This window comes from Pinus tabuliformis, chromosome J (assembly GCF_031772625.1).
Source record: "Pinus tabuliformis cultivar Carrire ecotype Pingquan chromosome J, CPIR1, whole genome shotgun sequence".
Lineage (NCBI taxonomy): Eukaryota > Viridiplantae > Streptophyta > Pinopsida > Pinales > Pinaceae > Pinus > Pinus tabuliformis.
The window spans coordinates 671806177-671822392 of NC_142295.1; the positions used below are offsets into that span (position 1 = coordinate 671806177).

Below are 16216 nucleotides of genomic sequence, written 5' to 3' on the forward strand. Positions count from 1 at the left end.
GATTCATAGCTCTAAAATCAAAAGTTCTACGCAACTTCTCTCTCGCACATACTCTGTACTCTGCACAGTAAAAGCTTCAAACAATGAAACATAATAGTATTGTTTGTTTCCCCGCACATACCTTGTCCTCCGTAAACATTCATACGATATATGATCTAGAAATTTGTAGAAGTATCTTCGCACGATGACTTTTGTAGCGCCCCCTTTCCCATCCTCCTCCACCTGCCCATGCAAAGGACTTGCAACTACGTCAGTTCTGTCATCATGAGGAAGAGCAGTACCATAATAGTGTTAATGTTAGAGCACTAATGCCAAAGCACTCACTAACGGAATAGCCACTCAGGGAATCATTTTTTTCTAATTTTTAAATCAATTGTACAAATATCCAAAATAAAGTGTTCTCTATGTCCTATGGAAAGTTGCCACGCCAATCAGAAATTAGAAATAAAGTCTTTAAAAAATTAGAAAATTATTTTGAATTCCTACAAAAATAGAATAATTCAACATTTTCCCTAAACTTTGGTTAGAATTGTAAAAAAGAACAATATAATACATAGTCAATGCAATTTGACAGCTAGGTAAATGCTATAGTCTTTAACTAGATAGGGACTAATATAGATAGGAGACGGAAATCATTGAGGTGATTATTATCATTAAATTTTTAGGTACTATATATATATATATATAGAGAGAGAGAGAGAGAGAGAGAGAGAGATTTTTTGGAATCATTTATGAGTTTAGTTTGAGTGGCTTTAATGGTTAAGAGAAAGTGTTCCCTCCTAAGAGGTATACAAGTTCAAATGCAAGCAAAGATAGAATATGTACATTTGGTTCTTGTGTAGAAGAAAATCTTTTGTTTACAAACCAAAAAGTCTTATACACTAATTTAATATTTTGCTTAATTTTGATCTTAAAAATAAATTATTATTATTATGTGTATAGATATAATATAATAATATAAAAAAAATTAAAATAAACTAAATCTACAATAAAATATAAAAATTAATATAATAATAATAACAACAATAATAATAATAATAATAACTTAAATTATTATTATTATATGTATATAGATATAATATAATAATATAAAAAAAATAATTAAAATAAACTAGATCTACAATAAAATATAAAAATTGATATAATAATAATAATAATAATACTACTGCGATGCATAAAATATACCATAACCCATCCGTTTATGTATCATGATTTATGCACATATGTATTTATATTTGATCAATACGTGTTTAGTCCAAATTATTGAAGGCAGAGACAAATAGTAGTTGAAGGCATTGGTATTCTTCTTATTATCGTGATGTATAAGAAGAGGTGCCGATTATACCAAGCAGATCCTTCCTTGGCGCTGACGCCTCCTCACTACTCACTCAATCAATTAGTTTTGCGAGATGGAGTCGTAGATGGTTTGAAGTCAACTATATTTATATTTATATTTATATTTTGATTTATTTGTGACCATAATAAATGTGATATGCATGTGCGTGCGTTGGTTAATGAAGAGAACAACGATGTGAGAGAGAGAGAAAGTTGCACGAAACAAGTTGAGCAACAAGAAACAAACATTTTATAAATAAAATGAAATGATGATATGATATGATATGCTGCTGTACGATTCAGGAACCTATTCATTTCTTTCTTCCCACTCCACTCCTCTCCTCTCAAACACACAACCTCACCTTACACGTATCCTATGCCATGCTTTCGTTGGGTTGGGTTGGGTTGGGTTGGAAATGAAAGGAGCGGACCAATACAATAGAAGACGCCCACGCCAACGCCAAGAGTTGTACTTGCCAGCAGCACCATTTGTGAAAGGAAAGGAAAGGACCTTCTCCCTCACTTTGGGAATCATGGAAGGAAGGCAAAGTGGCGCCTACTTCCCAGGTATGCAAAGTGGCACCTACGTACATACAAGTTGCGCACACGTTACACCTACACAAACGCTGACGGCAAGTACGGCATCAAGGGGCCCGCACCCGCCGAGTTGAAACTAAGTAACGATTACATACAAGTTGCGCACACGTTACACCTACACAAACGCTAACGGCAAGTACGGCATCCAGGGGCCCGCACCCGCCGAGTTGAAACTAAGTAACGATCACATAAGGCAGCTGAACTCTTACAAGTTTGTTTGTTATATACACAACAATTTACAATTTCAGACATTGAACTCTCTCCACCTATCTCCTACAGGCCTGCAAACTTCATAAACATTCCACCGTTTGTAAGGCTTCAAACTTCTCTCGACCTGCTTCATTTGACGTTGAATACTTTTATATCACGACCCACCCAAATTGGTGGAAAAATCCTCGAATTTGAGCTGATCGGATTCAATTTCGCACTCCGCCATTTTTCGTCTTCTTAAGTTTTGTGTAGAAATTCGGCTGTCATGGGTTCCAACTATGTTCTTCTGGTTTCTCTCCTTTTCTCCCTGCATTTGCTTTGGCTTGTTCATGGCTCTGCCGCTGATGACAGTGGCTTGGTAAGAGTTGGATTGAAGAAGAAGGGGTTGGATCATGTGAACATAGATGCTGCCAGGATTGCAGCTAGAGAAGGCGCCGCCTCCTATGGTATTCTCCACAAGCATGGACTTCTTGGAGATTCCTCCGGGGGTGGTGGTCAGTACGTTTCTTTGAAGAATTATATGGATGCCCAATACTATGGAGAAATCAGCATTGGCAACCCACCTCAGACATTCACTGTCATATTTGACACTGGAAGCTCCAATCTGTGGGTACCTTCATCCAAATGCCATTTCTCGGTAAGTGCCATTCAATTTATTCTATTTATTATAAAGTGATTCAATAAATATATGTTGAGTACTGAATATTCCTCCCAAGATGAAAGGTAGTTATTCTGTCAATTTTTTGACAATTTGCACATAGCTTCATCTCTTTCAATCTCAGGCCATATGGGCGGGGCAAACTATATTGAGAGTGAGCTCTCATTACACAACTAGATTTTTCCAGTGAACGGCTATTTTACATTTTATTCCTTGAGGCGCTCTCTCCATTTTTGGTCTGGACTCTGTTAGGAAGATCGTAAGAATTCGAATCCCTTCTACATTAAAACTACAAAATCCCTAGAATGAAACTTCTATACGTTGATTGTGAAATATTCAGGAAAACATAAATACTTTTTATAAATAATGAAATATTGAGGAAAACATAAACATTTTTATAAATAATTCTTGCATTATTTGGTCAAATAGAGGACATCAAGTTTGAAAGACGGCCAAACTGCTTTCAATAATGTTTGGTAGTCAGGCCAACTTTGTTTGGGAGTGAACGCTTAAAATTATATATTATCAACAAAAAACAACATGTTTCATCTCGTTTGTTTTTTCCCGGGAGTGTTGGGGAGGGGGGAATTTTAGTTGATGGACTAGCCACTTACAATTTTTATTTAACATGATCTATCTACTTATGGTTTAGCTCATAATACCCGGCAATTTATAAGCCACAAGCTCTTTGGAATCCAACAAATTTGCTCAATATACATACATACAAGTAAATGGCCCTTGCCCTTACCAGAATATGCATGAGCTCATTCTTATCCACCTCTGTTTTTCTATTCTATATGGACAGAATCGTCAATGAATATATAGGACAGTAACCCATTTGTTCATTTTTCTCCCTCTTTTTCACCTCCTCATTTCTAACGTCATTTAGATCTGTGTATTGCCAATAATGGTGCTGCTTCCTATTACCATTGATAGAAAAACAGGGGTATGTGGAAATTAGCAAGAAAGTGATGTGTTGCCTAAAACTCTTGAGATTAAAAGGCCATCCATACTTTTACCAGGGATACATCAGCTCATGGCATTAGGACCTACGTTGTGTGCAACCTGATATGATCTAAGGGGATTGAACTTGTGACCATAGGTTAACAATACTTGCTGAAGCATAACATGTTGTGAAAGAAATCTTCCGGCTTGATCCATTTTCCTTGATGTGTGTATGCCTGGTCAGTTTTTTTAATCATATTACAGTCACTACCTTGCGTAAGTACAAAACCCGCATCAGAACATTCTAAGTTCTATAGCCTAATACTCTAGAAGCATAGACAGTATCTATTGAAACAGGAGATCTTGGGCTTCACAGCCTACTCTGCATAGGTAGCCTTATGTTTGCCTGCAAACTTTGGTAGTTCCTTAGCACATGCAGATTCCAGAATGCCTAGGTGAAGTTGCAACAGAACACAGTTCTGAAATGTCAAATGTTGTGTAAAACCCCTCTATGAGACATCAAGTAAATTTAAATTTTAATAGCAGTGAAAAAATGATTTTACTACATTACCTGAATTAGCATATATTCTAAAGAAAATCACCCTTATGTCCTTTACTCTCATAGGAGTTCTCAGTTATCAGTCCGTGAAACTTTAATGCGAGTCATTCCAATTTCTTACAGTTCCTTCCATGTAGACTTGATCATTTGGATCTGATCATTGTGCACACACTGTGTCTACCCCACTAAGCACCTAGCTGACAGAATATAGATTGTAGAAGGCAGTGGCACATAATGATCTAACTCTAGAGTCCAAACTGCGAAGAAAATACTGTATGCTTAAAAACAAAGGTTCTCTTCATTTTTTCTTAATTTAGTTACTGCAATGGAATTCAATGCAGTCAAAACAAAATTCCTGTCATGCAAGTCCGTTTTCAAGAAAGCTCTATGGGCTAGCTGTCTGCCCTTTATTTCATTTAATTTTGTTGTTCCTTTCATATCCTCCAATGACTTTTTTTACCATTTCTTCCAGGTTAATATTTAATTGGGTCATTCTTGACATTACATGGTATAATTTCAAGCCAGACCCTTAACCTTGAAAGTTATATCCAGCAGGCCATAATCAGCTTAATGATTAATCTATTCAATTACAAGGCATGGGCGTTATTTTCAAATGCACCATGTAAACTAGGGCTTCCCACCATTTTCATAAAGAAAGAGGTTTCTGTTTTAAATCACTCTGTTCTGCTTTCTGGATGTTTTTACGACGATTAAGCATAATATAGAAAGTTACATATTATCTGCGATGTATGTTCCAATGCTTCTTTCTTGTATTCTATATAATTTTCATTATCCTTCATCACTCGTTTGAGGAGATTGCGCTATGGATTATTGCCACTATTTCACCAATAATTGGGAGTTGCATATGGTGCTCGGTCGTTCACTATGGTGGGTGGAATCTGTGTCTCTTATTTTGACATAGGTTTTTGACATTGGCAGAGTGGAATAATGTTTGTGCTCCAAAGTACTAATGGATGACGAGTTGTTTTTTTTACGCAGGTCTCATGCTATTTTCATCCTAAGTATGATGCAAGCAAATCAAGTACATATAAAACGAATGGTAACTCTCTCTTTCTTTGTCTTTATTTCTTGGGATACAACTAAAGATATTTCTGTCTACAGACTTTTTAGAACCAACCACAAATGAGATTTTTTTTTTTATTTCTGAAAACAAAATGTACAATTTGCTTCATACCAGAACGAATGCCTCTCCTTGCAAATCTCTTCTTGTGAGACGATTCCTTTTTGAGAGAATTCCTCGGAAAAGTACCATTTGGTTATGACTGAATTCAATTTTTTTTATCCTTTCACTCTACATTATGGTGTGTTTTAGAACATCAAACTTAGTTATGGAACTGTAAGAGTTGGTTACTCATAGCCAAGGCCCAAAACAACAAACAGGAAATTTGAAATAAGGATATAGTAAATTAAATAGCATCTTTACTAGATTTTCTGGATGTTAACATTCTTTCATGAAGATAATCGAGGGACTCTCAAGTTCTGGTTATGTTCATTACAACTCCCTAGTGATATATTGACATTGCAACACCCATATTTTTCATTTGCATAGGCAAATCATGTGAAATTCACTATGGAACTGGTTCAATGTCTGGTTACCTGAGTCAGGATCATGTCAAAGTTGGAAACATCGTTGTTAAAGATCAGGTTAGTAATGTATCCCAGTTGTCATAAATTGCTTAGACTTTTATAACACCTTTTTTAATGATTTATTCTTTCAGGCACACTTAGAGTTTGATCATTTTGTAGGTTTTTACTGAGGCTACTCACGAACCAGGTATAACATTCTTAGCTGCGAAGTTTGATGGCATACTCGGCTTGGGCTTTCAGCAAATTGCTGTTCAGAATGTTGTGCCAGTCTGGTAAGCACTCATTTATATCTATTCTACAGCATGAATGGTATCCTTCAAAGTGTTTGTATATTGAAGAGATCCATATATCCGATATTCAAGTATTTTCATATTCTTTGGCTTAGATGTCCTGGATTCCAGGGAATGTAATTGACCTTAGAAATTGTTAGGTTCCACCATGTCTGCTTTGATTATCTCAAAGGTTTTAGCTACCACCTTATGCACATTCCTTTTACCTTCCACTATTCTTTCCAAAACTTTGTATTATTGGCTGACATGTTTTGTTCGGCTTTTGAATAGGTATAACATGGTCAATCAAAACCTTGCCAAAAATCCAGTTTTCTCGTTCTGGATGAACCGAAATGCAGATGACAGTGAAGGAGGAGAGATTGTTTTTGGAGGTGTTGATCCAAAGCACTTTACTGGAGAACACACGTATGTTCCTGTTACACGTGAGGGTTATTGGGAGGTAGGTCTCGAAACATGAAAAAGTACCATTTATCCTTCAACATGAACATTTGGTATTGTTAATTTGGTTATGATTTATACATTTGATTCTCATGTTTATTACAGTTCAACATGGGAGACTTCCTTATTGATGGTAAATCAACAGGTAATAGATGTGGATCACAGATGTTTCATTTGAATTGCTTGCTTCTAGATCATTCTGGAAATTAAAAGTGGAAACATTCTTCTTTGCCAGGTTACTGTGCTGCGGGTTGTGCTGCCATTGCAGATTCTGGAACTTCTTTGTTGGCTGGCCCATCTGTATGTTCTAAATTCTAATTCTGAACATTCTGTGTTTACAGCAATATTGCAATGTCAAGTTATTGAAATATCTTCCCCATTTACCCAATAAGGGCCCTTTTAGATTGTAGAAATTAATTTGTAGATTCAAAACTGCTCATGAAATTTACTAAATCACAAGACTTGAAGCTACTCTACTAATTTGCGGAAGTTAATTCACCATCTAGAACAAGAATCATAGACATGCAAAAGGAAATATCACACATGCACAGAGATTTATCTAAGAAAAAACAACTGCTCAAAACCCCTTACTATCTCTATTGCATTAATCAAAGAACAAAGATGAAATACATATGCTTGCTCAAGCTTGAGCACACCCTACAAGTGTATAGTCTATCCTTCTCCCTGACTGACTGACTTTGGCCAATGCATAGCCAATTTTCAAGCCCTCCAAGCTCCTATTTCCTTGCGCTATTTCTCTGGGAAATTGGTCCCTATTATTTAGGAATTCCCCACTATTGAATTGCGCAATTCCTCTAGGTCCTTCCTCTTACTGCATGCACCACCTGTACACATTGGAATATGCTACAACTGATAGTACATTGCCTTGGAATCTCTATCTCAACTGGGTAACTCAAATTCTCTGCATGCAACAATTATTTTGTTCTGATTGATCAGTGAACTGGCTGATCACTGAGTGTGGTTGAAGTTCCACTTCCACAACTTGATCTCCACTAGTTCTTCTGACAGTTAAAACTAGTTTAACTGATAATAGCTCAAATTAACTGAAATAGATTGCTACAAATTAGTAATCAAACATACTGAACTGAACTCAAGTTTCCCCAACTCGAATTAACTAAGTTAACTGAGTGACAAGTGCCATGTCACCTCAGTTAACTACCTCCAAGATTTCTGCTAAAATAGAAATTCGAATTTTCTCTAGTTTGACCAAGGCAAAGTCAAACTGAGATTTTCTTGCTGCATTTTCAACATATATTAGGGTCATACTATGAACTTTACATGTTATACCTTGAAGTTTGAATGGAAATAAGAATCAATGGATCTCATGAAAATTAATATTGTAAAGAAGCCAAGTTTGTACATCTACATTTTCAACATATATTAGGGTCATGCCATGAACTTTACATGCTATACGATGAAGTTTGAATGGAAAATAGGAATAAATGCATCTCATGAAAACTAATATTGTAAAGAAGCCAAGTTTGTACATCTACGTATATTTTTACTGCACTTTTAAATGAGCATTTTATACACCTGTTATGACTCATGGGCTTAGCATCTAGGATTCAAGTAGATAATCACTACAAAGCACACACCTGAGAGACAAAATATAACCGATTAAGGATTGCATAGTAAAAGGAAAAAGAACATGAAAACTAAAAATGAAGTATACAAGCAACGAAGATTAACAAGTATGTAGGAGCATCCAAATGTTTACCAAGCATAATAGATTTGATTTCTTGATTAGTATTAATATAATTTACAATCAGTCAAATCACAACAAAGATTAACAAGTATGCGGAAGCATCCAAATGTTTACCTAGCATAATAGATTGATTTCTTGTTTAATATTAATATAATTTACGATCAGTCAAATCACAAGTTGGATTCCTACCCTTGCATCCAACATGATATAAAGAAAAGTTAAATAAGAGGGCCCTTAGAACCTAGTCAATGAAAATTTTCTCTTAAGATCAAGGCCTTCTGCAGCCTCATAGTAATTTGGGTTTTAGCTGATGAAGTAAGACCGTTCTCATTTAGGGTCACCCATACTAATCAATTCCAAATATAAGAAACCGAATTAACTTGATACTAGTTCTCTAGAAGGCTCGCTTTTTCTTCTTTCCACTTTTCTGTTTCTTGGTTATTTGCCATATCTTCCATAAGTTTTGCACATAAAAATGGAGCAATTTCCTTAGTGACACGTTATGTTGATCTTTTAATGAAAGGAATCCTTGGCTACTTGTCCTTAATTTGTTTTTTCTCGAGTATTCCTGCTTGAGTTATTTTTCTTTGTGCTATAGTGATTTTGTTAATTAGACTCTTTTGTTGGTTTATTTGTTGGCCATTTAAAACAGGCCATTGTGACAGAAATCAACCATGCTATTGGTGCCGAAGGAGTTGTTAGCAAGTCATGCAAAACCGTAGTATCTGAGTATGGGGACATGATATTTGAACTCTTGATAGGACAGGTACGGTTTACTCTGTTGCGCGATCGCGCTTGACTATTCAATAATTCTTTTTAGATGAATGCTTTTTTATCACTAAAATAAATTAGGATTATTCATATTAAACTTCGTGTCTTTAAATTTCTATCCAATTCAATTTAGTTCATGTGTTAGGGGGCTAGAGTTCCATGATATTGGTTCATTTGCAGAAGGTTTTAACTGCATCTTAAATGATGTTTATGGCAGATGAAACCTCAAATGATTTGCTCCCACATTGGCTTGTGTTCTTCTGGTTGTACAGTAGATATCAGGTAAATTATTTTATATTTTCCATACAGGTCTTTAATGTACTTTGAGCATTTTGGTTGTTCCAGTCCTTATTATTTGAATCTCAAAATTTAAATAGCGTACTTGTTGGAATTTGAATTTTATTTGTAAGAATCGGGGGTTCCTTTTTGCAGTATGGGAATAGCTAGTGTAATTGAGAAAGAGCTTGGTAAAGGACCAGGAACTTGCAGCAGTAATGCTTTGTGTGCTGCTTGTGAGATGGCAGTTGTATGGTCTCAGAACAAAGTTTCCCAAAATGAAACAAAGGTTCAGATTTTGGACTATGTTAGCCAGGTAGTCCTATACTGAGGAAAATTTGGAACTTTTCTGGCATTAAAGAATTGAAACTTCGTACAGTGTGCTTATGCTTCTTGAATGTGTTATGTCCAGCTTTGTGACCGGTTGCCAAGCCCAAATGGACAAGCATCTGTAGATTGTGAAAATTTGTCCAGCATGCCAACTGTTTCATTCACAATTGGAAGCAAACAGTTTGACCTATCTCCAGAGCAGGTTTGGATATGCTTAGAAAACTTTTTTATGTGTTAGATCCTTGTCATCATTATTAATTTGTTTAGCCTCTTCCAGTGCTAAATTGTCTGCCATTTAAAAATTGCTCTTATTTTGCTGATTTATGTTTGCCCCGTGTTCTAAATAACTAGAAAATAGGAAGTTTAGATTCACTTCAACTTTTGTTTTTATTTATTTGTTTGTCTAAACAATGTATTTACTTCACATGCAAATGGGATTTGAGCGCATATACATAAAAAAATATTTAGCATCCTTGCCACTTCTTTTCGTTTACGTGGCATTCGTTGCAGAGTTATGTTTTCTAAACAGAACCAGCGACTCCCTAAAGAGACTGGTTTTTGTTTGCAAACTATTCTAATAAGCAGTCTCAAGTCATCTAGAGCAAGGTTGCCATAGTACATTCCAGAGAACACAAGGAGAAATTGCCGTGACTGCCTCCGTAAATAACGGGTTGACCTTGTTTGAGTCGATTGATCTAGATCCTGAAAATGACATTGCATTCAGTCAATTGTGTAAAGCACATTTCAAAAGTAGAAAACAGTCTCAGTTACTATTGTTATGAACCCATAAGCACATGCCAGTGCGCATAATAATGATATGAATTCACAATTATTAGGCTAAGCACCATACAATTTTCTTGTTTTCACGTTGACAGTACATTCTTCGACTTGGTGAGGGGCCTTCAGCCCAATGCATCAGTGGCTTCATGGGATTAGATGTTCCTCCTCCAATGGGACCTATATGGTATGTTAAAGAATCGATTTGGTACTATTTGGTTCACATAAATTTAAATGCCAATGTACATAAAAAACAATTTATTATTATTAACTTTTAAAGATCAGGTGTTTCCTAATGGAAATTTTGATATCTTATGCTGCAGGATTCTTGGAGATGTTTTTATGGGTGTCTACCACACTGTTTTCGACTTTGAAAACAAGAGACTTGGGTTTGCTGAAGCCGCTTAAGTTAATGATCCAAATTGCTTAAACAAACATCGGTTCATAGTGGATTTCTAAAAACGTACGTGGCTTCTCATTGTGCCGAGACTATCAAGCCTAGTTTTCGAACCAAGATGGTACCTTATGACTGTAGATATGCAGGCGTTTGCATGGAGGTGCCGTGTACTATAAAATTATGCCTTAGTACCATAGCATACTTGTGAAAGATGGCTTTGTTAGACACCAGATTTGAAACAATAAAAGGTAGTGATTGTATACATGTTTCAAGAAGGATTGTAGAATCTGTAGGACAGTGTAAAGGACTTTATTGTTGCCATACAGACTCCACAACATGGATTTGATTTGTGTTTTGAGTACATTCAATCAATTAAAAAAAAATGATGGTTTCTTTGCAAAGATCCCACTAAATAATCACTTAAGTCATCATTTACCAATGCGAATCAGCGTAGGTGTGATCTAAAATGCTTGGTTGTAAGTTTTGTCATGGCGAGGGAAAGGATAATTTTGTTGAGTTGGATTACTTTTCAAAATAATTATTACAGAAACATGGTGGTTGATCATCCAAGAAGAGAAATTACAACTTATCCAAAGAACATCCAGTTGGAATGGATGTTGAGGATCTAGGATTACAACGCAAAAAGGGAGCCCGCTGGCATGGAGAATCCCATCACAACACAACCATTTGGGCCTTAACCATGGACTTCCTTGTCGGTCAGTTCTAATTGCTCCCTAAAGGTTGGGTTCCATTCCCCATCTCTTCCTGTGCAGGGGCCACTCCACATAGGTTCGGAATTGTACTCATTTCCACCGTACACAGGAAGTGTAAGCATCTCATAGCAGGACATCCACGAGTTCCCTGCTATGTTGCCAGAAACTAGAAACGGGAAATGAAACGAGAAACAAGAAAGGTACGAGAAACGGAGTTTGGAGGTTTCGCATATAAGAAAAAAGGAGAGAGGAAAAAAACTAGAATAAGAATTAAAATATAAATATTTAAATGCATTGTTCTATTATATTTGTTCTATTATATTGTTAATTTTCTCATGAATTTTATCTTTGATTGGAGGTTTCGCATATAAGAAACAAGGAGAGAGGAAAAAAACTAGAATAAGAATTAAAATATAAATATTTAAATGCATTGTTCTATTATATTGTTAATTTTCTCATGAATTTTATCCTTGAGATTAACAACAAGAAACATATCCAAGCAATTCACCGAGATTGGTTCAAATAACTTTTTTATGAGCACCTTTGGCCTTTGCAAAATCCATGTTTGCATCCAAGTTGCCAAATCCATATCCTACCTCATGCATAAGGCTTATTGGTATAAAAATCTCATTGTTGTAATCCAAATGCATACACACAAACAAATTATTTTAAATAGTTTAGATACCCAACACAAAAGGAAAATAGTTTAGATACCCAACACAAAAGGAAGAATTCCAAAGAAAAATGGAAAAGGAACCATGGTAATCACAACTCTTAATGTACTTAAAATCTACTTTGACAATCAATACCTTTCACTCTAATACCTAGTGTAACCCATTATGATTCTATAAATTTCACCCTAATTAAACTTAAAAGTGATTAGTAAAAAAACAAAATCTCATTTAGGTATCTTTAATTAAACTTAAAACTAGTTAATTAAAAAAAGCAAAGTCCTATTTAGTATCTTTAAATAAACTTAAAACTGATTAATAAAAAAAACAAAGTTCCATTCAAGTATGTTACATGCAAGTTGATTTTCTTTCAACATTTTTTCATGTCTGGCTTTTTAACAAAAAATTCAAATTCCCAGTACATTATTCATAAGTAACAACTAATTCTTTATACTTTAAAGATTGACACTGACTCTGCAAGCCACCTTAGTGTAGCCTTTGAAACAAGCTGACTCTATTTGGAAATGACATACTCAAAATATTTTATTGTTAATATTTAGATGGATCAATACAATTCTTTGGCTTGACCAAGTCATTCCTAGGTCTTTGGCTTGGCCGAGTCATTCCCAAGTCTGAGTTCTACACACTCAAAGAAGACGCAGTGTAGGGGTTTTAAGTTATGAGTGTCCAGACAAATTTAAGCACAAAACTAAAGCAATTTCAAAGGTTGTACCTGAGAAACGATGGTGTTGAATCTAATCGTGGGGGCGTGGAGCTAACTGATGGCGCTGAATCTAATCGGCTAGGGCCGTGGAACTAACTGAATTGGATACCTCTGCTGAATGATATCGATAAATCTACTCTAGTCTACAGCTTAATTCCTCCTCAAACCTTCCCTTACCACTAGTTTACATGCACAACTGCAAAAGGCAACTAATTTGCATGTAGTTCGAAAAGTTAACCATTGTTGGAATAGGATATCAATAAATCTGCTCTAGTTTGCAGCTTAATTCCTCCTCAAACCTTGCCTTACCACTAATTTACATGCACAATCACAAAAGGCAACTAATTTGCATGCAGTTCGAAAAGTTGACTACTGTTGGAATAGGAGTTACCCTGAGTGGGGAAAGGAGATCATTAAATGGAGGAGAAACTGAGGTGAAAACAGACGAACGTTTCTGGCAAAACGAGTTTCTAGCCACCTAAAACGAGAACCGGTCTATAAGATGACGTTTCTCGTGCTGTCTCAAGAGCGGTTTTTCCAAAGAACGTTGACCATCATCTCGTTTCTGGTAACATAGGTTCCCTGCTACCAGCAAACGCTCTAGCTCCTACAGTACCAACAAACCGATCAATGAAATGACTAACACCTTTATATTAGGAATAATCGATTCCACACCTTGGATCATCGAAACACGCATTCTATAATCCAACGACTTTCAGACGTGGCCACATATCATGATAAATCTAGCAACCAAAACACACACAAAAATAAGACCCTGTTTATTATTCTAACAAATTGGGCATAATAACAATAGTTTAAGACCTCTTCCTCTATGCTAAAATTGGTAATCGACTATGGTATCTAAAAGAGGGGTTCATGACCTCACTGATCGATTTAAAGCACTTCGAGGAAAACAAATTGGAACTCTAAAAGCGCAGAACAATGTTAAATATATATTAGTTCATAATTTACTTTTGCTTAAATGGCCTTTTATCTTATAACTTTTTGTGTTGCAACTTTATGAATAAATATTATAATGGTTTGTAAATTTATTTATTATATATTTTGCACAATTTTATATAAAATTATTGTTTTTAACATTTAAAATAATATAATGATAATTAAGACCAAGTTCTCATAAGCTGAGTTTTTCATTAAGAGGGGTCCACCTAGACACTAAATAACTATATTGCCATTGTCCTCATCTCCTTGACAACTTTGCGGCATTGCCTTCATTGCTGTGATACCATTTCCTTCATAATATTATCTCAATAATACTCATGACCTTAGTTTCCAAATCAACTTATGTAATCTCTCTTCTAGAGGAACAAAGTTGTAGTGGAGTAGAGGAACCATGTTATGCACATATAAGTCATTCAATCAAATCTTTGCATGTCCTTGTATTATTTCCCATGTACATAAATAAACTCCACAATTGCGCCCTCCAACGCAAGTTTCTAAACATAAAAGATTGTTCTACAATTTAGTTGGGTGGGGGTGCCGGTGAAGGTGGAGGTGGGGGTGGTTGGGGGAAGTGGTATTTCTCTTATTCTATCCAATACTATCAAATACTTATACAAATTGCTAGAGATGTTTATGAATTATTAAAGATGGAGTTGATTATTTCATAGAGGCTTGACATCAAATTTTAATGTGAGTAAAACATAAAAAGAAATACATGGATGTTCCAATTATTTTTGCAGCTAAGTTGCAAATCCATGAATCTTGAACAAATTAAAACCCACACATAAAAATGTTCAAAATGCAAAGCATATATTCATACTTTTTTTATTTGAGGATGCACATAACTTGTGCTTTGATAGCAACCTAAGAAGGATCAGAGTGGGTCTTTTTGAGTTGCTCTTTATATATGCAAAGCTATGTGTCTAATTTCTTGATCTTTTCATTAACCACATTGTCTCTATTGTTTATAATGAAAATCTAAACTCTCAAATTAACACTACCCTTTTATTCAATTTTATCATGTATGTAATGAACTTAGCTAAGATTCTTCATTTACAAAAAGATATAATATAATTATTCATCATCAATATGCAAAACTTTGTTCTTCATTTCTCACAACCTATTATTCCCAACACAATTTTACAATGCTCCACCATTAGGATATATGTCCATGGTGTCTTAATTATTTGTCAACCCAAAAAAATGGATTCCATCATAGCTACTTTCTCTATTCATCAATGGTTGGCTAAATTATACATGTAATAATAGCTTCAATGATTAACTTCTCAAAGTCCTCCACAAATGGAGGAGGGGCCACCTTGTTCTTCTTGAAATTGAATAATCGCTTCATCATCTTTGCTTGAGTCAAATTCTCCAATGCACCATTAGTATTGACATGAGAGTGCTAAGGTTCTCTTTCTACTGCTTTGCTCTATTGGGTTGGTAATGGAATGTTATCTAGCCCAAGTCAACCATGGGGAATCTCTTAGGCAGTACCTAAGTTTAATAGTACGTCTAATTCAATGTTAGCGGATATTTCTTATAGTGGATCCCTTTAATACTAGGTCTAAGCCAACCCTTTGATTTGGACTCTATAAAAAGCTAATCAATGAACAAAGGTGTTTCCACCTTACATCATGTTGATAATATTGTTGTTCTATGTAGACCTATAAGTGAATGGCAATTCTTCTTCAATAACTACAAGAGGACAAGGCAAGCTTCCCTATAGTTGCTCCACTCCCTCTCCTCCTTACATCCATTTTTGTCACTTCAAGGATATGTCCAGCTAAAGCACTTGCATGGCTAACATCTGCACCATGTGATCCATTTTCAAAACACAAGCTTGAGGGGCATGGAAATATTTGCTTGGTCAAATCCTTTGAGGATATCTATCACCTCCATGTATTGTTTAATAGTGGGATGCAAGCCTCAAAAATTCAATGTTAATAATAGGTAATACTTTACCTGCATATCCCTACTTAACCATGAAACATTGATTACCAAGTTTATCTGTGGAAGAGCACCTTACGTTGTATCTCTCAACTATCACATCATATATGTTGAATATGGGAGAAATGAATTCTCAAGCAATCCACACATACACTAAACAATCATTGATTTATTTTCACTGCCATCAATTCTTATCAATTGGGTGTTGCATTAGAAATAATAACCTCTACATCCACTTTATTATTTCTCATCTTTCATGTAGTTTTTTAGTGATTACT

General features: G+C 35.3%; 1 protein-coding gene across 1 annotated transcript; it reads left to right on the forward strand.

Annotated features, from left to right (window-relative positions):
• The first annotated feature begins 2159 nt into the window (after window positions 1–2159).
• Window positions 2160–11858, forward strand: LOC149228651 (cyprosin-like). The gene is made up of 13 exons (XM_089378315.1): window positions 2160–2779; window positions 5304–5364; window positions 5875–5969; window positions 6072–6184; window positions 6473–6641; window positions 6746–6785; window positions 6876–6940; window positions 9019–9132; window positions 9355–9419; window positions 9570–9729; window positions 9826–9945; window positions 10619–10707; window positions 10844–11858. The coding sequence occupies exons 1-13, from the start codon at window positions 2408–2410 to the stop codon at window positions 10926–10928; spliced, it is 1548 nt and encodes a 515-aa protein (XP_089234441.1). The 5' UTR covers window positions 2160–2407; the 3' UTR covers window positions 10929–11858.
• The last annotated feature ends 4358 nt before the right edge of the window (window positions 11859–16216 follow it).

Bases quoted from the DNA above. Each gene is read 5' to 3' on its own strand.
- LOC149228651 (XM_089378315.1), top strand. From the start codon at position 2,408: ATGGGTTCCAACTATGTTCTTCTGGTTTCTCTCCTTTTCTCCCTGCAT. The intron at 9,730-9,825 runs GTAGTCCTATAC...TGTTATGTCCAG, and splicing joins TTTTGGACTATGTTAGCCAG to CTTTGTGACCGGTTGCCAAG. The intron at 9,946-10,618 runs GTTTGGATATGC...TCACGTTGACAG, and splicing joins TTGACCTATCTCCAGAGCAG to TACATTCTTCGACTTGGTGA.